At 49.3% G+C, this 23,891-nt stretch overlaps 1 protein-coding gene across 2 annotated transcripts in view; it reads left to right on the top strand.

Moving 5' to 3' along the window:
* Window positions 1-23,891, top strand: part of LOC123772933 (putative leucine-rich repeat-containing protein DDB_G0290503) — a 393,605-nt gene that overhangs the window by 73,265 nt on the left and 296,449 nt on the right. For both annotated transcript variants that reach the window (XM_069323327.1, XM_069323326.1), the window contains exon 3: window positions 1,482-1,625. In XM_069323327.1, coding sequence (XP_069179428.1) covers window positions 1,482-1,625 — 144 coding nt within the window. The remainder of the gene's footprint in view (window positions 1-1,481; window positions 1,626-23,891) is intronic.

The following is a 23,891-nucleotide window of genomic DNA, read 5'->3' as shown; positions in this document are numbered from 1 at the left end:
TTGGAAATATGTCCTGGGCTGACATTCGGGCGTGGGGATTTTGGAGGTCGAACAGGGTCCTGGCTGCTCGTTACCTTGTAAACGTTCCTGGGCCCAGTCGGGTCTGTGCCGCTTTGGGTCGGCAGATGCAGCCAGTTGTCTCGACTTCAGGTTGAGAAGTGAGCAGCAACCACCTCCCGGGTAAGTCCCTATTCTTTTCCTCTGTGGGTAGTTAGCTCCGGGGAGCTGTAGGGGGCTTCCCCCAGAAAACCAGCGTTGAATGTAATGAAATGCCATTTTCTGGGTGAGTCCCGGAGGCTCCCTGGCACCCCTCCCTCCCTCCCTCCGGTCGGCATTTTTTTGCGGTTTTGACATCCAGCCTCAGAACTGGGTTGTGGATTGCCGGCGTGGTGGGTCTGGGGCTACCCCTGCCCCCCTCCCGGGAAGGGGGGAGCTACGCAGACAGCGGCGCGATGACGGGTGACGTCATACTAGTTTGCTCATTTTCGTTTGGGGAGTTCTGTCCACTCGTTTGGCTTTTGGTTGCAATTTTCACCAGAATATGGGTTTGTTTTGGGACGCCTACCTTTCTGGGTGCCTAGCCCGGTCGATGGCAGACATAGAATGCTTCCAATCACATCGGGGTTTCTGTAGGCCATTGCACCCCTTGCCTCTCTAGAGGGGGGCCAGGTTTTGGCTCGTGGTCCCCGGTAGGCCCATAAGAACTCCATACACATGACTGATGCCAAAGTCTGACATTAGCATATCAGCCTAGTAAGATCCGGGGAGCCTCCGGGACTCACCCAGAAAATGGCGTTTCATTACATTCAATGCTTTTTTTTTTTTTTTTTTTTTACTTATCTATGGGTATATAGCTTCAGGGAGCCGACGGGGCATCCCCCCAAAAATCCAGCATTGAATGTAATGAAACACCATTTCCTGGGTTGAGTCCTGGATGCTCCCTGTCACCCCTCTCTCCCTCCCTCCGGTTGGCGACTTTGTTATCAGTGTACGAATTGTCGGTGTCAGTGCTTGGGGCTGCCTGGGTGGAGTCACTTCCCTTCCTGGGGGAGGGGGGGGTTCACTAACGAGCAGGCGCCCTGCCCTGGTTGAGTGGACATTTCCTTGTTTCATGTTTTCTCTTGTGGGGGTGTTCTTTGCCTCTGTTCAGTCTTGAGTTGCAATATTTTATCAGTTGGGGCTTTTAATGGTTCACCTACCGTTCTGGGTCGATGGCAGACAGGACTATACTCTCACATGAAGTGTTTCATAAGCCATTGTTCCCTGCACTTCAGTGAAGGAACCAGGTTCTGGCTCATGGTTCCCGGTAGGCAAAGGATTAGAGTAACTGATGCTCTAGACTAATATGGTGGATACAAGTCCAATAGCTTCAGGGAGCCTCCAAGGCTCAACCCAGAAAATGGCGTTTCATTACATTCAACGCTGAATTTTTACATATGATTTAGTTTAGATTTTTACTGATAGTATTTTTGCTTTAACAGGTTATGGATGATCTGAAATTCAAGATGTCAGAAATGCAAAAGAAGATTACAGAGCAATCTCAGTTTTATGAAGACAAAATCAAGAAGCAAGATGAAAAACATAGGGAAAATTTGGCAACAACGAAGATTTTGTGTGAGAAAAAGGTATATTTGATTTTCTGGGATATTCTTGTCAAACTGAACAGGATTTTAGTCAGTCTGGAGAGATCAACAGTCTACATCTGTACAACAGGGATCTTTTCAAACATATATGGGTCTTGTAGTACAGTGGTTCATGTTTTCGACACTGTCAAGGATCTCGGGTTTAATCCCTGGGAGGGACAGAAATGGTTAGGTACATTTATTTTCACCTGATGCCTCTGTTTACCTAGCAGTAAATAGGCACCTAAGAGTTATGCAGCTGTTATGGGATGCATACTGGTAATGGTCAGTAGTTGGTGTAGAGGGACCTCAATTTAAGTTGTACAATACAGGCTTTGTGTCCCCAACAGTGTAAATTATCTCTGTTGGCTCATAATAGTAGGGAGGCACTAGAGAAATTTGTAGTAACAGTGTAGTCTGGAATATCCTTCTGACAGGTCATTCATAAATACTTAACCCGCCAAACACGTGACGAAACTACGACGTTGCTGCAAAGTTAAACAAGTTGTAACTTCGTCTAACAAGTTATTACAACTATCGAGCAAGTTGTCACAACTTTCTAACATGTCATAAAATCTTTATATTAATATGTAATAACTTTGTAAAAAGTTGTAACAAGGTAACACTAGGGACCGTTACGTTGTGTATTTGCAAGGTAATCCATCCAAGCTGTACTTGTGTAACGAGCATTAATCTCACTGGTCAGTGCACACCACTGCTACCATTTGTAGCATGTCAAGAGAGCCTTACTAATTACTCTTAACGTGAATTTGTACAGCATGAGCTAGACTGAAGACTCAACCTGGCTGTGGACAGCCTGACAACCTGGTAATAGAATGTGAAAGGAACCAGAATGAGTAACTCTTGCAATGTAATTAAGACAAGGATAATTATATAGGCCACTTATTATAATTACTGCTGCCACCACTCCTCAATTAATTAAACTAATGATACTCCAGACTCTGAGGAGAAAAGACCAGCGCCTTTACTTTTGATAATTATTATTGTTGTTAAACAGGATTCATTAATGTAAATTCTAATTGATAATTACAGGGGTTATTCACTTTGTTATTCAGGGGTTATTCACCTTGCGATGATTTCGGGGCTCAATATCCCGGTCCTCAACCAGACCTGGTTGCTGGACTGGTCAACCTGGCTGTTGGATGTGCCTGCGCATAGCCAGATATATGAAACACAGCCTGGTTGATTAGGTATCCTCTGGAGGTGTTTATCTCGTCCATGGAACACTGCGAGGGGGTTGGCCAGTTATGTCCCTTATGTGTAGTGAAAGCGTGATGATCATTCTTGGGCCTCTGATGTTGATATAGTTCTCTCTCAGATTACCTATTGCACCTCTGCTCTTCAACGGGGGTATTCTGCACATCCTGCCATGCCTCCTGGTCTCCTGTGGTGTTATTTGTGTGTGCAGGTTTGGGACCAGCCCCTCTACTATTTTCAACGTGTAAATTATTATGTATCTCTCCCATCTGCGCTCCAGAGAATACAGATTTAGGCATTTTAGTCAGTCCCAATAGTTTTGATGTTTTACCGAGTGAATTCTAGCAGTAAAGGATCTCTGCATTCTCTCCAGGTCAGCAATTTCCTCAGCTTTGAAAGGGGCTGTCATTGTGCAGCAGTATTCCACTCTAGAGAGCACTAGCATCTTGAAAGTATCATTGGTATAGCATTTCTAGTTTGAAAGGTACTTGTTATCCAACCTGTCATTTTTCATGCAATTGTGATGACTACTTCATTGTGTCCTTCAACCTGTGGGCAGCGCTGATGGCAATAACTGACAATATTGTCACCGCTGCTGACAATAGCTGTTATTACACTATATACACATGTTATACATAAGTATCTGAATGTCTTGTTTACCTAACAACTAAGCTGGTATGGTGTCCAAACAGCATAGCGGCCACCATACCTTGTATGACACAAGTAACACAGCAGCTAGCAGATGATGGCACCTCCCTCACCAAAATGACTCCTCCCAGCATACTGTTTGTGCTGTTATTACACTATACACACGTTATACAATGTGTCCTCACTTGAACGAACTATATGGGGCGAGGCCGATTCGTTCCACCGCGGAATTTGTTCTACCCGTCGGCCCAGGATGTCCCTCAGGTCCATGTGAACAGAAGCCCTACACCCACTATCAACAAAACAAAAATCACAGAAAATCTATATATGTATTTATCATTTTGAACATGACACATGATAGAATAATCATTGGTGAACAGTTCCATATCAAAATCATAACTGTGACTGTTATTGATGGCCACAAATATGATATAATGGCCAGAGCTTCCATAAGCCAACTGTATCAGTTTCGATATAAATATTCATACAAAAATAATTTATTATGAATTCTTCATATTTACTATGACATTTGATAGAACAATCACTTACAATTTGGTATAAAAATGTTACATATATGAGCATTATTGAATCCAATCAAGCAAAATCACATAATTTTCTCAACAAACTGATGAGAGGAGGAGGGCGTTTGGCGGGCCACTGGTGGTAGGGGGAGGGGGTTGTGGCCGGTCGCTAGTAGTCAGATGCGGGGAGAGAGAGGGGGGGGGGTTATAGCCTGTCAGCAGTAGAAGAGTGAGGTGGCAGCCATACTGGCAGGCCTCAAGCCAGATCAGGCCTTGGGCCAGACCAGGCATCAGACCAGGCCTGAGGCCAGACCAGACCAGGCCTGAGGCCAGACCAGACCAGGCCTGAGGCCAGACCAGACCAGGCCTGAGGCCAGACCAGACGTTAGGCTAGACCAGGCCTCTGGCCAGACCAGGCCTCAGGTCAGACCAGGCTTCAGGTAAGTCTAGGCTTTGGGCCAGGCCTCAGGCCTCAGGCCACACCTCATGCCACACCTCACACCAGACCTCGGGGCCAGACCTCAGATCAGGCCTCAGGCCAGACCCTGGGCTAGACCCCAGACCAGGACTCAGGCCAGACCTCAGGTCATACCAGGCCTCAGGCTTCAAGCCAGACCTCAGACCAGGCCTCAGGCCAGACCTCAGACTAGGCCTCTGGCCAGGCCAGATCAGGCATTAGGCTCTTAGGCCAGATCAGGCATCAGGCCTTAGGCCAGATCAGGCATCAGGCCTTAGGCCAGATCAGGCATCAGGCCTTAGGCCAGATCAGGCATCAGGCCTTAGGCCAGATCAGGCATCAGGCCTTAGGCCAGATCAGACATCAGGCCTTAGGCCAGATCAGGCATCAGGCCTTAGGCCAGATCAGGCATCAGGCCTTAGGCCAGATCAGGCATCAGGCCTTCGGCCAGATCAGACATCAGGCCTTAGGCCAGAGGGTGTATGCGCCCACCCATCTCTAGCCTCGTGGCAGGTTTCAGTATCATAGAATACAGATTGTTTCATGTCAACAATTACATACTCAGATACATCCAACAAATAATTAAATTAAATAAAAAGGTTTATTTATATGAATAAGGAATACACAAAGTAATGTACATGTAAGTACATAGTGCACATTTTTAACCACTGAACTGTGCAACGTGCCTGCAGGCCCTCGACGGGGGGTGCGCAATGTGCCTCCGGGTATATTTATTTTTCACGTTCCACTCAAAACTGGCGCTCGGTGACGCAGGTACAAATTGGATGCCTGGGGGCCCCCAGTGATCGTCCGCCATCTTGAAAAAAATCCCAGCATGCCCCACGGCTGTGGGGAGCCTCAGTTTCAAAGTAGCAATGATGTCTGACGCATCGTCTACGAGCTCCTGCTCCACGGTCACCCGCGGTCATGGAAAACGACTCTGAGTAGGAGATACGTGACATTTTGTATGATGATGGTGCTATGGATGATGACTTAGACTATGATCCAGAGAAAGACCTTACACAGAGGTCTGATACGATTGAGGGAGAGACTGAGGTGGATGATGTAGCAAGCCTGTACGGTACATTCGCCCGGCCTGCCTCGCCTCCTTGGGTCAACACCGTTATCATCACCACCACCAAGTATGTCCTCAGATGCAAGTTTATTCAGTGATAGTACATGCGATGAATCTTTCTCGGGCTTCAGTGACAGGTTCCGATACAAGTAGTGTGGACGAGCCGAGTATGAGCAGCGAGGATGTTGCCAGGCGGGTTTTGCTGCCTCAACAACATATTGCGGCAGGCGGCAGTGTGTCTCGCAGCAACAGGACAATGACGACAGTGGCCCCTCTACATCAGGTGATCGGGGTAGGCCTACGTTACGTAGATCAGCCTCATCTTCTACCATACCATCGTGCATCTCCAGCACCAGACGATGTAGCCGTGTTTTTGGTGCTCGTGGTGGCTGTGGTGTTGGCGCCAAAACCAAACTCCCGGGTGTACTTGTGTGGGAGGATTGTGCCACAAATACCAACGTTTGATGCTACTGATGTTGGTGTTACACCATTATTCCTGTATAAAGGTGAGGATATGACAGAAATAGACTATTTCCTGGCATATTTCAACAACGAATTCATGACCCATCTTGTGACTGAGACAAATCGATACGCTCACAGCCTCATAACACAGGCATTTTACCTGTCTCACGCCTCACACGATGGAAGGACACCACAATTGACAAAATGTATGTGTTTCTCGCACTGAGTATGATGATGAAGCATTCCGAGAAACATGTCATCCAGGATTATTGGAGCAAAGACAGCCTTGTTCCATTGCCCGTGTTCAACCGATATATGTCACGTGATAGGTTCCTGTTGATTCTCAGGTGCCTGCATTTCAAGAATAATGCAAATGAGGACAGACACAACAGACTGTGGAAGATATGGAAGGTATTCAATGACATGAAAGGCAACTAATGCGATTATTTTGTACCTGCACAGAATGTGGTAATCGACGAATCGCTTATACTGTTCAAGGGGCGACTGGCATTCAAGCAGTACATCCCATCAAAGCGCCACCGTTTTGGACTCAAGTTTTTAGTGCTGTGCAATTGTGAGACTGGTATCGTCATGGACATGATTCTGTATTCTGGTACAGACGTCGACATACCAGCTCAAGATGAACACGGATTCTCCGGCAGTGTCGTAAAAACCCTGATGGAACGTTGCTGATCAAGGGGCATATACTGTTCACCGACAGTTATTATACCAACCCCTTGTTGACCAGTTACCTCCTTGCCTACAACACTGGCGTATGTGGTACTGTGAAGGCCCGCAGGAAGGAAATGCCAGTGTTAGACATTGGTATAGCAGTGGGTGACTGCCAGCTGCACAAGTGTGACAATATGCTCTCGGTGCGGTGGAGGGACAGATGCGAAGTGAATATGCTGACTACGATTCACACCGGTGCCATGCTGGACATTGACAAAGTCCACTTTCAAACGTGCTTCCCCATTTATAAACCAGACTCTGTCATAGACTACAACGTGAACATGCGCCTCATCGATAAATGTGACATGATGCTCGGTGCAGTGGAGTGCGTGCAAGTCTGTGAAGTGGACAAAAAAGTTCTTTTTTCCACCTAATAGATGTTGCAGTGCTCAACTGCTTCAATATGTACCTGGTAAAATCTGGCAGGAGACCGCCAATACGGACATTCAGTGTTGGTATTGTGTCACAACTGCTAGTAAAGTATGGCAAGGAGGGCTCTGTTGTAACGAGATGTTCGATGTCCATATGCTCGAATATATGCCAGGCACAGCATCACAGGAGAAGGGTAAACGTGCCTGTATAGTATGCAGGAACACTACCTGAAGAGAACAAAAGCGAAAATGCATCAGCACCTGGTGCGTGGTGTGCAAGGTGCCACTCTGCCCCGTTATCTGTTTCGCAGCATATCACACACTCGCGGAGCTCTGAGTGTGTTTATGGTGTGTGTATATAGTGTGTGATACTGTATATTATGTAAATGTATTGTAAATATAAATAAATTAGAATGATACATTGGAAATATGTGCAGGATATGTGTACACATGTGTCATGCACGTAACACAGTGTCTTTGGACAGTACGGATGTTCTATTTCCATAATATAGTGTATGTGTTCATTATATATAGGATTGGCACAAAAAACTAATAAAATATATTTATAACTGTACACAATAAATGAAAAAAATATATTAGTGGCAACTTGCGCATCTTGTGCTGGGCGCCCTAAATAGCCCTGGGGGCGCCTTACTGGCGTACGCCACGGGCGACCGGGAAATGTTTGTCATGCGTGAACTTTCGGACCCCATAGCAGCCAAAGAAAGTACAATTTTGATTTTTGTTAACATATCCATACTCAGGGAAAGGTTTTTTACACTTTAACAAAAACAAATCCAGAGAATTTATTTCGTGCGCACAGGGGGGATGACCATATTTGGAAGGCAAGCAGCACAGTGGTTAATGACGACAAATGTTGACAGTGTAGAGGCTAGCTGTCTCCTCACCCCTCTAATCCCATCCCCCTCACCATTAACACCCCCATTTATTATGAATATTTAATTTTGACTACGTTATATGATAGGGCGATGTATTACAAGCAACTGAAATGGTAAAATTTTCTCGGCTAATTTTGTGAAAAGCTGCGAGTGAGTTTAGTATTAAGGCAGCAGCCACGTGATGCAGCTGTCAGCTGATCACTAAGGCCAGACCTGAAGGAGGTGTCTCGACTCACCACTGAGACCACCCGCCCTTCCTTCCCTGACACTCCTCCTTACTAACACAACCTGCCTCTCTTGACAACTTCACCATTGACACCACCTGCCTTCCCTGACACCACTGGCACTCCCTGCCTACCCTGACAACTGACACCGCCTACCTCCCTTGACAATAGCTTTCACCATTTACCTCTCCTGAAAAGTTGCACCATTGACACCACCTGGCTTCCCTGACACCATTAACATTACCTGCCATCCTTGACAGCTTCCACCACTGACACCACCTGCCTCTTCTGACAACAACTGATACCACTTGACCAGTCTTTTCTGACAACTTCCACCACTGTGACACCACCAGTCTTTTCTAACAATTTCCACCATCTGCCTCCCCTGACAACAACTACCACTACTGACACCACCAGTCTTTTCTGACAACAACTTCCACCACCAGTCTTTTCTGACAACTACCACCACCACCAGTCTTTTCTGACAACTACCACCACCACTGACACCACCAGTCTTGTGACAACTTCCACCACTGACTCCAGCAGTCTTTTCTGACAACAAATTCCACCACTGACTTGAACAAACAATCCTCGCTTAATTGAGCATCTGTATGTTACATTGAACATTTAGTACCAAATTCAATTTGTTCGGATCATCCGGGAATTCGACAGAGGTTCGTTAGAATGATGATGCAGTGTATATAAGTATCTATATTTGTGTTTCTCATAACGAACCATTAAATTGGTATGGTGAGTTCAGACAATAATAGTGGCAGCCACACACAGCTGACGACACCACCACCGTCACCCCTCACCGACACCTCTTGTACTAACCTGCTTCTGCCAACGTACTGTTTTTGCTGTTATTACACTATGTTCACACGTTATAAATAGGTACTGTATCTACATTTGTGTTTACCATAATGACCACTAAGCTGGTATGGTGAGACCAGACAATAACAGCGGCCGCCTCACACAGCTTACGATGCCACCTCCTTCCCTCATCAGGAATCCTCCTCCCACCATAGTACGCACATTGCTAATTCTCAGACCCCTCACACACCACCTGTAGAGACAGCCCACACCACAAGGCACAAGTTCTGTGCCTTGTGGTGTGGGCTGTGTAGCCTGGTGTAGCCTGGGGGGCCTCGTAGCCTGGTGGGTGGCCTCGTAGCCTGGTGGGTGGCCTCGTAGCCTGGTGGATAGCGCGCAGGACTCGTAATTCTGTGCCGCGGGTTCGATTCCCGCACGAGGCAGAAACAAATGGGCAAAAGTTTCTTTCACCCTGAATGCCCCTGTTACCTAGCAGTAAATAGGTACCTGGGAGTTAGTCAGCTGGCTTCCTGGGGGTGGAGGCCTGGTCGAGGACCGGGCCGCGGGGACACTAAAGCCCCGAAATCATCTCAAGATAACACTCAAAATAACTGTCTCTACAGGTGGTGTGTGAGCCAAGTGTGAAATTCCACGGTACTTGGGTTGCATGCGCCTAGGGCTCTCTTCCCAAGGTGCCATGTAAGTACTGCCCTTGGGACTTGGGGCCACCTTCCACAAGTCGCCTTGGGATCTACCTCCGGTGTATCCTTTACTGCTTGGTTCTTGGCCGCCCTTGGAGTCAGCTGGGATTTTGCTGCCCTTGTTTATCTCTGGGTAGGAGGTGGTTTTCGTCACTGGTAGGGTGTGCGGGGCTAGTGAGGACTCCCTCACTGTGCTAGTGAAAACTAGCACAGCTAGTTTTCACTAATAACAGCAGCTGGCTCTGTTCCACCTGGGTACGCTGTCCTCTTGCGGGGTTTTAACTTGTTTTTGCCTGGGTGGGGGGTCTGCCTTTGTGGTCCCCCTTTGCTGTTCTAGGGGTTTTTGTATATATATTTTCTATTGGTGGTACTCCCCGCTCGGCCCCCGTGAGTGGACATGTCCCGGGGGTTCAGCTTTTAGAAGTTTGTTTGGTAGACTTGGGCGCCGGTTCACAGTACCCTGCCTGGACTTCCCTTAGCACGAAACCATGGCTAAGGGCTCTGGAAAACCCCATGGGGGCTACATGGCCTGATGGATGTGACCCCTCAGTCTCCTCCTCGCGTCTTGCGAGTTTGAAGGTTGCTCTGTCCCTTTGTCTCAGGGTGACACTCACCGGTTGTGCCTCCGCCATGCTGCCTGTTGGGTCCTTGTTTCTCTTGATCCAGAGTCGTGCGACTGGTGTTGTCTGTAAATGCTTTCGTTCACCCAAGCCACTGATCATGATAAGCAGGTGCAGGCGGCTGTGGCGTTGTATGCTAGGTTTAGGTTGCTGCAATGCTCTAGGTTGGTTGCAGAACCGGATGCCCCGAGACTGCCCCGTTTTGGTTATAGGGGGTCCGGACTTGGGGATGGGAGTCGCTTCGGTGCTGGTTTTCGTCCACTCCTCCTTGTATTTCCTCTTCTGTTGTGCATACTTCCTCCCATTGCTTCCGGCTCCGAACCGTAGGAGGGTTTCGGGGTTGGAGCAGGGTCTAGTTGGTTTGAGACTCGAGCGGTCTTGGGGGTTTCCTCTTCCAGGGTGGCGGCGGAGGCATTCGAGCCTGTTCCTCCAGCCGTGCCGTATGGGTCTGACCAGCTATATGGGTCTGACCAGCCGTAGGGGTTCCTGGGGTTGGGGAGGGGTTGCCTGGGTGGGGCCCCTCGTCCACGTTTTGCCCTGCTTGGGTCTTGTACCCTCTCTGCGGGGCTTGCAGTTCCTCAGAGTGGGGTTTTCCTTCCCCTCCTCTGTGTCTGTGTTGGTTACGGGTCTACCCCCTCCCTGGGTTTGGTTCCGTGTCCCTTCAGGTCCGTCGGTTCCATCATTGTTGGGTGTGTGTTTCACTCCCCTTTTCCTCACCTTTTACGTGCTTATGTTGCGATACTGTTCCCTTCATATCGGGGTCCCTGTATGTCCCTTGCTCTGGGGTGTCTTTTTGTCCATATGTACTTCCATGCATTTGTGCTTGCTTGTCACGGTTCTCGTTGGTTCACAAACCTCTTCGATACTTCCAATATTATTGGAACATCGGTTGACTTCTGGTGAGGTTTCCCTCTGTTCCTGTCTCAGACTCGGTGCCCTTCTGTCCTCCTTGTCTTCTTCGATTCAGTTTCGCCTTATATTGTTTTCACATAGTCTCTCCTTCCTGTTTCAACATTCCTTGAATTCGTTACATACACCTTGTTGGTGTATGTACGATATGTGTATGTCTATCTGGTGTACGAGCTGTGCCACCCGGCTGACGAGTGGTTCAGTTCGTACCTTGGGTGCTGGGGCCGGGGTGATCGTTTTGTTTCCGGGCAGTGTACTCATGTGTTCGGCATTCTTTATCGCAGTTTTCTACGCCTTTCTCGCTCGTCTTCTCTCTCCAGTCGTAGCCCTCTAGATGCTGGGGGTGTTTTGGATTTTATATATGGGGACATCACTTCATTCTTTTCTCTGCTTGCGGGTGTGGGGTGGCTCAGAGTGGCGCCACCTCCACCTCTGTACTGCACTTCGTCTTCTGCTGGGCACACGCCTCTGGGCATATTCCACTCACGATGCTCCTGGTATGTTACTCAACTCGACTGTGTTGTGACACAGTCATGTCTCTGCTCTGCAGGTGAGATTGTACAGTCTGGCGACTCTGTCGGCCAGGTGCTGTTCTTGAATTTTGGTGGGGTACTCACCTAGTTGTACTTGCTGGGGTTGAGCTATAGCTCTTTGGTCCCGCCTCCCAACTGTTGGTCAACAGGTGTGCAGATTCCTGAGCCTACTGGGCTCTTTCTTATCTACATTTGCAACTGTGTATGGGGTCTGCCTCCACCACATCAATTCCTAGTGCATTCCATTTCCTAACTCCTCTGACATTGAAAAGGTTCTTTCTCATGTTTCTGTGGCTCATTTGGGTACTCAGCTTCCTCCTGTAATTACCCAAGTGTAGTTACAGGATGAGAGCTACGCTCGTGGTGTCCCGTCTTCCCAACACTCTTTGTCATATAACGCTTTGAAACTACTGACGGTCTTGGCCTCCACCACCTTCTCGCCTAACTTCTTCCAACCGTCTACCACTCTGTTTGAGAAAGTGAATTTTCTTATATTTCTTCGGCATCTGTGTTTAGCTAGTTTAAATCTATGACTTCTTGTTCTTTAAGTTCCAGGTCTCAGGAAATCTTCCTATCGATTTTATCAATTCCTGTTACTATTTTGTATGTAGTGATCATATCACCTCTTTTTCTTCTGTCTTCTAGTTTTGGCATATGTAATGCCTCTAACCTCTCCTCGTAGCTCTTGCCCTTCAGTTCTGGGAGCCACTTAGTAGCGTGTCTTTGCACGTTTTCCAGTTTGTTGATGTGCTTCTTAAGATATGGGCACCACACAACCGCTGCATATTCTAGCTTTGGCCTAACAAAAGTCGTGAACAATTTCATTAGTATATCGCCATCCATGTCCCCTTGTGCATGTTCCATCTGTGTTAAATTATTCATCCTTGTCTACCCTGTCAATTCCCCGCTTGACAGGGTTGCGTCGATGGCACCTAACAGGGTTGTTAAGTGTTGTGTGTTTTATTTGGAGACCTTGCTTGTGTCTTACAATGTCTTTATTTTGTCCGTGTATCTTGTTCTTTGTTGTACTGTGGGGCACTGCCCCGCATTTCGGTACTTTTTGTTTAGCTTTTTGGCACCTGGGTCTTTTCCCGATGTTTGGACACTCCTTCGTTCCCTCGGTCTGAGCTTTCTGTGTCCTCATTCCTTGCTCAGTCTCTGATCTTTGGATAATCCTTCCTTGCCTATCTTCGGTGCCTGGCTGCACTCTGATATCCATGGTGTCCCTCTGTGTATGTGCGACCAACCACAACACACGATGTGGTTGGTAATGTACATTGCATTACCTGCTGCTACTTGGTCCGTATTTCGGGTCTTTTCCTTGCCTATTTCTGTTTTTCCTCCCTCTTTGCTACACATGGCTGTGTATCATATTCGGTGCTTATTGACTATACTGATGTTAGGTGCTGGGGTGGGCCTCTGTCCATGTTCAGTTCCCTGCTTTTGGTCTGCCCCAGTGTTCAGTTTTGGTACTGAGTTCCTTCACTTTTCCTTGTATCTCACTGCAGGCTTCTGTGTTGCACTGTCTGCAGGGGGGGGGGGTTGTTGTGGACTTTCGGTCAACTGCTCCTGCCCTACTAGTTCCTTTTCTTGGGATGGGTAGCTAGGATTCTGGTCCTGGCTACGGTTTTTCTTTGTTCCTTTTCCGGAAAGTACGTTTTTGTTTTCCTGCGGTTCATGTCCTGCGTAGTTCTCCTCATGTATACCTCAGAGACGCCTGCGTTGTTCTTCCCTGCTGGAGCCGGTTGCTCTGCTCCTTTGGGTTGCGGAGTCGCTGTTTTTTTGCTTCGCATCTCGTGCTTTAGTTCGTGGTACTCGTTTTCCTTGTTGGCCTCTGCCTGGAATCTGGCTCCTTGGTGTTTGGCCTTGTTGGTCCTTCTGGGGTCCTTGGGAGGGTTCCTCCCAGACAGGGCGTGTCTGCTCGCCCGAGTTGGTTCCTGGTTCCATGGCTGCTGTTCCTACTGGTTTTTGCCTGCCTTGGCTAGGGGTACTGCTTTACTCGGTTCCGATCCTGTGGGTCTTCCCGCGGCTCTGCCTCTTTTTGTGGATAGGTCCAGCTCTGAACGAGGCTGGTTTGTTTTTCCACTCGAGTCTACGAGTCTCGGGTTTTTGTCTCTAGTTCCTCATCGCTTGTGTGGGCAATGGTGGCTTCGTTGTTGGTCTCCCACCTGCATGCTTTGTCTCGGCAGCAGTGTGTAGTTTTCCTGGCAGTCCTTCCGGTTTTTCTATCACTGCGAAGGGTTCTTCAGTCTCTGATAGGGTTGTCTTGTCTTTTGCTTCGGGGTTGTTCCGGGACCGTCGTCTGGTGCCGTGTACTGTCGCCTCGTCTTGGGTGGCGCAGACGGAGCCACTCCAACTTGTGTTCAGTGTTGTTGTTCCTTCTGTTCCATTCTGCTTTCTGTCTTGGGTGTTGTTTCACATCTGGCCTGCTCTTGCACTTCCGGTGCCATCCTGGTTGTTGTCCCAGGTGGTCTATTTTCTTTCCATTTTATTTATCCAGAGGTGCTTCCTTCTTGTTCAGTTGCGGTTTTTCGCTGTTCTCAGCGTGTCTTGGCCTCTGAGGCCGTGGATGCGTTTTGGTTTGCCCGGGTTCCCTTCCTTCCTGTTCTGGGGTTTGGGTCTCCCGGGTCGTCTGCAGAGTCTTTTAGTTTTGTCTGTGGTCTTGTTTTCATGTTAGGGCGCTTGGCGTCTGCCTCCCGGGTCCTTCCCTCTTTTCCTTATCTGTGGTGAGGTAGCTCCGGGGAGTCGACGGGGCTCCCCCCAGAAAACCAGCGTTGAATGTAATGAAACACCATTTTCTGATTGAGTCCCGGCATCCCTCCCTCCCTCCCTCCCTCCCTCCCTCTGGTCGGCGGTGTTTCTGGGGGGAGCCCCGTCAGCTCCCCGGAGCTTACTAGGCTGATATGCTAATGTCAGACTTTGGCATCAATCATGTGTATGGAGTTCTGTGGGCCTACTGGGGACCACGAACCAGAACCTGGCCCCCTCAGAGAGGCATGGGGGAGCAATAGCCTATAGAAACCCCCCGTGTGGTTGGAAGCATTCTATGTCTGCCATCGACCGGGGTCAGGCATCCAGAAAGGTAAGCATCCCAAAACAAATCCCTATTCTGGTGAAATTATTGCTACCAAAAGCCGAACAAGTGGATAGAACTCCCCTAAAAGAAATGAGCAAGCGATCATGATGTCACACGTCGCCGCGCCGCTGTCTGCGCAGCTCCCCCCTTCCCCCTCCCGGGAAGGGGGAAGCCCCAGACCCCTCACACCAGATATCAACCCGTCAGTTCTAAGGCTGATGCTAGAGGCTGAGGTCGTGTGATCTGGCTCCAGTGGTTGTTTCAGCACTGTACCTTGTGTGTGGTGACTGTCTTCTAGGTGGTGCGTGAGCCGGGAGTGATTCTCCAGTACTCGGGCTGCATGTGCCTAGAGTTTCCTTCCCTAGGTGCCCTGTAAGTACTGCCTTTGGGGCTTGGGGGCCACCTTCCACAAGTTCCTTGGGTTCTGCCCCTGCTAGGCCGTTTACTGCTTGGTATTCGGCCGCCCTTTGTGTGCTTGGGTGTTCTGTCTTCCTTGTTCGCCTTGGGGTAGGGGGCAGTTTGCACTGGTAGGGGCGCAGGGTACTGCGCAGCTTGTTTTCACCAATCATAGCGGCTGGCTCAGTTCCGCCTGGGTACGTTGCCCTCTTGCGGGGTTTTCTTTTTCTTTTTGTTTGTCTGCCTGGGGGGGGGAAGGGGTGTCTGCCTTGTTTCTTGCCCCCTGTGTACTGAGTACTCTTCCTTCTTCCGGTGGTTTCCCCTGCTTGGTCCCCGTGAGTGTACACGTCCCCGGGGGTTCAGTTCTTAGAAAGTTGTTTGGTAGACTTGGGCACCGGTCAGCAGTACCCTGCCTGGGATTACCTGGGCGTGAGTTCCTGTAGGTAAATGCTCAGGACCCTGGGAAACCCCGAGGGGGTGCGGGGGTCCAATGGATGTGGCCCCGGAGTCCCCACCTTGCTTTGTGCGAGTTAGAGGGTTGCTCTGTCCCCTTGTCTCAGGGTGACTCTCACTGTTTTGCCTCCGTCTGCTGCCTGTGGGATCAATGGCATCTTCAGCCCGGAGCCCTGCAAGTTTTGTTGCTTGTTTGTGGCTTGATTACCCAGTCTTATGCTGACTATGCGGGTGCAGGCAGCACGGGCGTTGCAAGTTGCGTTTCGGTGGTGCAATGCACTCGGTCGTTTGCTCCCCGGGAGCCCCGGGGCTGCCCCGTTTTGGTTGCTGTGACGGGGCTTGGGGGTGTTGGACGCTTCGGTTTTGTTCCTTCCATGCCACCTTGTCTTTCCCCTGTTATGTGCCCCCCCCCCCCATTCATTCCTGCATCTGGTTCCTATTTGGCTATACGAGGCCCAATAGTATGCAGCAGGCCTATTGGGCTATACGAGCCAGCTCCTATTTATACCCATCCAGTCCCACTCTTATGCATGTCCAGCACATGCTTGAGTCCAGATAGGGGCCCTCCTCCACCAGGTAGGTACCTCCACGAGGTACAGTGATGGGGGGTATATGTTATGGGTAAGTGTTCCTGTCTGGATGTTCTGAGATGACATTTTGCTGCAGTTTTCATGCTGTGGATGTGTGTTGGGGATTGGTTGGGGATTTTTGTTTGGCTCTTCCGTGCTTCTTCTTGGGGCCTTACTTGTTCATCTGGGTTAATGGTTGCAAGGGGGGTCACGGCCCCGTTTTTCGTTGTTTTCAATGGGTCACTCATTCCTTGCATGTCTTGCAATGCCTGGTTTAGCCATTCCAAATACATTGGATTCTCTGTACGGTACTTCTCTAGTTGTCCTTCCCTAGTTATGTTTGCGGGAGTTGAGCTCTGGCTTTTTGGTCCTGCTTCTCACCTGTCATTCGCTCATGTGCGTGTTCATGAGCCTGCTGTGCTCTATCTTATCTGTGCTTGAAGCTGTGTGTGTGGTGTCATCTTCCACCATGTCGCTTCCTCTTGTGTTCCGCTTGTCTACTACTCTGACACTGCAATCCTTCTTTCCTATGTCTCTTTGGCTCGTTTGGGCTCTCATTCCACCGGTGTCCCCTGATGCATGTGCCCCTGGGGTCCCGTAGTCGGTCTTTCTCTACCTTATCACTTCCTTTGGGAATCTCTTATGTGGTGATCATATCCTCGTAGCTCGTACTCCTTGGTTTGGGTACTGGTCTGGTGGCGTACCTTTGCGCCTTTTTCCTTTTTGTCTTGTGTTGGGATGTGTCGCACAACTGTGTTGTTGGCGTGGTTTGTTGGGATGTGATCAGCGGCTCTGTGTTTACTAGTTGTGTGTTTACTAGTTGTGTTTTTACGGGGGTTGAGCTTTGCTCTTTCGGCCCGCCTCTCAACTGTCAATCAACTGTTTACTAACTACTTTTTTTTTTTTTTTTTCCCCACACCACACACACACACACACCCCAGGAAGCAGCCCGTGACAGCTGACTAACTCCCAGGTACCTATTTACTGCTAGGTAACAGGGGCATTCAGGGTGAAAGAAACTTTGCCCATTTGTTTCTGCCTCGTGCGGGAATCGAACCCGCGCCACAGAATTACGAATCCTGCGCGCTATCCACCAGGCTACGAGGCCCCTAGCCTCTGTGTGTTGTTGGTCGTGGCCCTTTCATTCCCATTTGCTACTTGCCTTCTTTGTTCCTCATCTTCCTTCTACGCTCTTGTAATTACCTAAGTGTAATTACCTAAGTGTAGTTACAGGATGAGAGCTACGCTCGTGGTGTCCCGTCTTCCCAGCACTCTTTGTCATATAACGCTTTGAAACTACTGACGGTCTTGGCCTCCACCACCTTCTCACTTAACTTGTTCCAACCGTCTACCACTCTATTTGCGAAGGTGAATTTTCTTATATTTCTTCGGCATCTGTGTTTAGCTAGTTTAAATCTATGACCTCTTGTTCTTGAAATTCCAGGTCTCAGGAAGTCTTCCCTGTCGATTTTATCAATTCCTGTTACTATTTTGTATGTAGTGATCATATCACCTCTTTTTCTTCTGTCTTCTAGTTTTGGCATATTTAATGCTTCTAACCTCTCCTCGTAGCTCTTGCCCTTCAGTTCTGGGAGCCACTTAGTAGCATGTCTTTGCACCTTTTCCAGTTTGTTGATGTGCTTCTTAAGATATGGGCACCACACAACAGCTGCATATTCTAGCTTTGGCCTAACAAAAGTCATGAACAATTTCTTTAGTATATCGCCATCCATGTATTTAAATGCAATTCTGAAGTTAGAAAGCATAGCATAGGCTCCTTGCACAATATTCTTTATGTGGTCCTCAGGTGATAGTTTTCTATCTAGAACCACTCCTAGATCTCTTTCTTTATCAGAATTCTTTAAAGATTTCTCACATAATATATAGGTTGTGTGGGGTCTATGTTCTCCTATTCCACATTCCATAACATGACATTTATTAACATTAAATTCCATTTGCCAAGTGGTGCTCCATATACTTATTTTGTCCAGGTCTTTTTGAAGGGCATGACAGTCATCTAAATTTCTTATCCTTCCTATTATCTTAGCATCATCAGCAAACATGTTCATATAATTCTGTATACCAACTGGTAGATCATTTATGTACACAATAAACATCACTGGTGCAAGAACTGAACCCTGTGGTACTCCACTTGTGACATTTCTCCATTCTGATACATTGCCTCTGATTACTGCCCTCATTTTTCTATCAGTCAGAAAATTTTTCATCCATGATAGAAGCTTACCTGTCACCTCTCCAATATTTTCCAGTTTCCAGAACAACCTCTTATGTGGAACTCTGTCAAAAGCCTTTTTTAGGTCCAGATAGATGCAGTCAACCCAACCATCTCTTTCCTGTAATATCTCTGTGGCTCGATCATAGAAACTGAGTAAATTCGATACACAGGATCTTCCAGATCGAAAACCATACTGTCTGTCTGATATTATATCATTTCTCTCTAGGTGTTCTACCCATTTAGTTTTGATTAGTTTTTCCAATACTTTCACTATTACACTTGTCAATGATACAGGTCTATAATTGAGGGGGTCTTCCCTGCTGCCACTTTTGTAGATTGGAACTATGTTAGCCTGTTTCCACCCGTCTGCTACGATTCCTGTACACAGGGATGCCTGAAAGATCAGGTGAAGTGGAATGCTGAGCTCAGATGCACATTCTCTCAGAACCCATGGTGAAACGCCATCTGGGCCAGCTTGTCCCTGGCCGTTGGTGCTGGGGCTTTTACTTCTGGTCTTTTCTTGTGTTTTCTGTGGGGAGCCCCTACGGCTCCCTGGAGCTTATCGGGCTAATGTGTGTTATGTTAGACCGGGACATTAGCTAAGGAGTTCAGACCTACCAGGGACCAGCGCCAGAACCTGGCCCCTTCAGAGAGGTTTCAGGGAGCAATGGCCCTGGAAAACCCCATATGGTTGGGGGTTTTCCTTATCTGCCATCGACCGGGGTTAGGCACCCAGAAAGGTAGGCGTAACAAAACAAACCCCACATGGTAAGAAACTACAACAAAAACCGAACAGAGAGGTAGAAAACTCCCTACAATCCCAAGGAAACCAGCAAACAAGCAAACATCACACTTTACTGCCGCGCCGATCGTCCGCGCAGCCCTCCCCACCCCGGGAGGGGGAGGGGGGAGCCCCGGACCTACCGCGCCGGCTGCCAAGCTCCAGTTCGTTCGCTAATGTCAACCGGGATTGACGCTTCTCTGGCCTCAGTTTACTTCATCAGTGCCGGGGCTGCATGTGCTTAGTGGCTGACTTCCCTAAGCGCCCTGTGAGTACTGCCCTTGCGTTACAGGGTTATCTTCCCTGGGGCGTTCGGGAACCATTCCCGTAGAGGTTCTTGCTGCTCGGCATTTGCCTCGCCCTTGGGGCCAGCTGGGGCTTGGGGCCCTTGTTTGGCCCTGGGTAGGGATTGGTATTGTGCTGGTTAGGGCGTCAAGGTGTTGCGCTGCCTGCCACCTAAGCGGCGGCCGGTTTCTGTTGCCTCTGGAGACGGTGTACTTTTGCGGGGTTTTTCTTTTGTTTTTCATTTTCTTGCCTGGTGGGGGTCTGCCTAAGGTGGTTATAGTTCCACTGGTAGTGTTTGGCGGCCCTCTGCTAGGCCCCCGTGCTTGTACACGTCTCGGGGTTTTCAGTGCTATAATCTACCCTCTTGTTATGTTTGGGTTTCTTAACCGGTTAGCAACACCTTGCCCGGGCTTCCCGTAGTTGTTACCCTACGGGCCCTGGAAACCCCTGTCTGGGCTCGGGGGACCATTGAATGTGTCTTCCGGGTTCCAACCCGTCTTGTACGGGATCGTTGGTTGCTGTTCCCTTGTCTCCGGGTGACAGTCGCCATTTTTACCTCCGTCATGCTGCCTGTTGGGTCACTGACACCTTGACCCGGAGTCTTGCGAGTGATTCTCTGCTTGTTCTCCAGTACTCTCCTGATGTTATTACTGTTCAGAGTACAGGCGGCATCCGTGTTGCAAGCTAGGTTAGGTTGCTGCAACATGCTAGGTTGGTTTCCCACTCGAATGCCCCGTGGCCGCCCCGTTTGGTTAGGTGCTGCTCGCCCCTTTCTCTCCATGTTCCCGGCTCCGGACCGTCTGCGTGTTTCTGGGTCGGGGCGGGGTTCAGTTGCGGCAGAGACTCGGGCGGTTTTCGGGGGATGCCCCGTTCGGGTTGGGGACGGAGGTTTGAGCCTGTGCCTCCTGCCAAGGCTTCTGGGTCTTACCAGCGGCCCTTTCTTGTTGCCTTTCCCATGGGCTCTTGCTTTTCTTTAAGGGCGGAGGGCTTGGAGGCCGGCTCTGCCCCGGGGCCTCTGTTGTTGGTTCCCGGGGCTGTGGGGGATGCCTACTAGCAGTTCTGGGGCGGTTTTGCCCCTTCAGGGGTTTTTCTGCTGTTGGGCGTCGTTTTTCGCCCTTCCAGTCTGCTAGCTTCCCACATTTGCTGGCGTGTTTTTGTGTATTAAGCGTCAGTCACAGCCCCTGCTGGCGGCCATTTTCGTCTGCCGGTTTCCCGGCGTGGCCACCAGGGCGGCGTTGCGGTTTGTTTACATGCGTCTGGGTGTGCGAGCGAGCGTCTCTGGTGAGTTTTAAAAAAATTTGCAGGGTTTTTGTTCTCCTGTTGTCGTTTCTTTGTTTTCTGGTGTTTTCTTGCCGTTGCCTGTTCCTCTGGGAACGTTTGGGTGTTGATTTTGGGTCTGAGCCTCTGGGTTTAGGCTCAGTGCCCCTGGCTGGTATGCTTGCTCCCACACCTTGCCCCTCGGTTTTTGGTCTGTTGGGACCGTTTTCCCAGGGCGTTCTGCTGGGGTCTGTGCTTTGCCTTTTAGTGGTGTTCTCCGCCGGCAATTGTGGTGGTTTGGGCTCCCCCTGGTTCGATTCTGGGTTCCTTTGGGTTCCTTGGTTTCGTTCTGGAGGTTTCTTCCTCTTGGGCCCCCTTTTGTGGGTTCAGGGGACTTTGTTTCCTCGTGTGACCCGGTTCTGCCTTTTGGGGTTCCGGGGTCTTCCTGGCTTGCAGACTGAGCTTTTTGGGTCTTGGCACATGTTGTGGTTGTGCTGGGACTTTGTGGTTTTGCTGTCGAGGTGGGCCTTTTGATGCAGTTTTGTGCCTTCTTTGCCTGGCCGGCGTAGTGCTCTTTGCCACTAGTCGGCGGCTTGTGCTTTTACAATATATGTCCTCACCTAGTTGTGCTTGTGGGGGTTGAGCTCTGGCTCCTTGGTCCTGCCTCTCAACCGTCCGTCAACAGGTAATTACCTAAGTGTAATTACCTAAGTGTAGTTACAGGATGAGAGCTACGCTCGTGGTGTCCCGTCTTCCCAGCACTCTTTGTCATATAACGCTTTGAAACTACTGACGGTCTTGGCCTCCACCACCTTCTCACTTAACTTGTTCCAACCGTCTACCACTCTATTTGCGAAGGTGAATTTTCTTATATTTCTTCGGCATCTGTGTTTAGCTAGTTTAAATCTATGACCTCTTGTTCTTGAAGTGCCAGGTCTCAGGAATCCTTCCCTGTCGATTTTATCAATTCCTGTTACTATTTTGTACGTAGTGATCATATCACCTCTTTTTCTTCTGTCTTCTAGTTTTGGCATATTTAATGCTTCTAACCTCTCCTCGTAGCTCTTGCCCTTCAGTTCTGGGAGCCACTTCGTAGCATGTCTTTGCACCTTTTCCAGTTTGTTGATGTGCTTCTTAAGATATGGGCACCACACAACAGCTGCATATTCTAGCTTTGGCCTAACAAAAGTCATGAACAATTTCTTTAGTATATCGCCATCCATGTATTTAAATGCAATTCTGAAGTTAGAAAGCATAGCATAGGCTCCTTGCACAATATAGGTGTATCGGTTCCTGTGCCTCTTGGGCTCTGTCATGTCTACATGTGACATTGTATGGGGGTCAGCCTCGTTACTTGTGTGAGGAGTCGCCACATTACTTCTTAGTGCTTTCCCGTTCCCATTCTGACACTCAAAAAAAAAAAAAAAAAAAAAAAAAAAAAAAAAAAAAAAACTAATTCTATCTGTGGCTCTTTTGGGTACTCAGTTTCCACCTGTGTCCCCTAGTGCGTGTGCCCCTTGTGTTACATATCCTGTCCTTCTCAACCCTGTCGATTCCCTTGGGTATCTTGTATGTGGTGATCAGGTCTCCCCTCACTTCCTCTTCCAGCGAAGTGTGGTTTCATTCCCGTAGTCTCTCCTCATGAATTCGGTAGTGTACTTTTTCTTTCTGAAGGGGTTCTGTTCCCTTCTCTGTTGACTGGGCGCTGGGGGAGCAGCTTGCTCTGTTGCCTCTCGCTTGGTCTCGCTGTTGGTGGGCGCTTTGGGTTGTCTTCCGGCCTCTGCTGGCGTCGGAGGACGGCTTCTCCCCCTTGGGGGGGGGTTCAGAGCTGGCGGGGTGGGCTTCTTCCCTGCGCTTTGTCATTTCCTCTTCGTGGGTGCGTGGGGCGTGGTCGATCCGCCCCATCCTTCTGGGCTTCCCATCTGCTCTTTGCAGTCATGAGTTTTTCCCGTCTGCTCTTTGCAGTCATGAGCTTTTCCAGTCTGCAGTTCTTCTGGACTACTTCCGTCTGCGCCCTGGATCCTCTGCCCTGCTCGGAGGACTGTTGTCTCCTGTTCGGATTCTGTTAGGGCCGGGTGCATGGATGGTGGACCTGGACCTCCAGGTCACTTCTTGGCACGTTCCTCTCCAGTTTTTCTGGGGCTAGCACGGTTGGTAATTACCTATGTGTACTTACCTAAGTGTAGTTACAGGATGAGAGCTACTCTCGTGGTGTCCCGTCTTCCCAGCACTCTTTGTCATATAATGCTTTGATTATAATTGTCATATTGTCATATAATGATTGTCATATGTCATAATATGTCTTCATATGATTGTCATACAATGCTTTGGTGGTGGGGCTTCAGGTTTGCTGTTTTTATTGCATTCCCTATTTTGTGAAGGGCACTTTGTATACTCTTTGCATCTTTACCGGATCTTAGTGCCCTGTCTGCGTCTGAGATTCGGTGTCTGGCCTACCTCGACGACTGGCTGGAGTGGGCTCCCAGTCAGTCCGCTTGTCTGCTCGCCAGGGGATGGTTCTTTCCAGATCGCTGGGTTTGGTTTCCTGGTGATCTGGAGGTTTTACCTTCTGTTTCCGTCCCGGGTTCGGACCTGGGCCTTGTTTCAGGCTCTTGGGCCCCTCATTGTCTTCCCTCCAGAAGTGTTACTGTGGCTGTGGTCCTGCCTTTGGCTGTTCAGGAGGGGGTCCCGGGTTGCTCAGCGGTTGCTTGGGCGGTTGTGCGGGAGTTTGCACTTCGGCGTGCTTGTCTGCCCGCGGAGTCGGGTTTGGCTCCGGCGTCGGTTGGTTCCTACGGAGACTCCACTTCCGCCTCTTGCATTCCTTGGGTTCCTCTGGGGATCTGGTGTTGGTGCTGCGTCACCAGCTTCCTCTTTGGGGTTTTCGGGGTTCCGTGCCTTGGCGGCTCCCCGAGCCTTCGCTCGATGTGTTCACGGACGGGTCGTCTCTCGGCTGGGGCTTTGTGACCAGTGCTCACCAGGTCGGCCGAGGTTGATGGAGTCTGTCTGTCCGTCGGGCTCACAGCCCGGTTCAGG

The sequence above is a fragment of the Procambarus clarkii genome, chromosome 12, assembly GCF_040958095.1.
Source record: "Procambarus clarkii isolate CNS0578487 chromosome 12, FALCON_Pclarkii_2.0, whole genome shotgun sequence".
NCBI lineage: Eukaryota > Metazoa > Arthropoda > Malacostraca > Decapoda > Cambaridae > Procambarus > Procambarus clarkii.
The sequence above is the reverse complement of the archived record's forward strand: the minus strand, read 5'-3'. Positions and strand labels throughout refer to the sequence as shown.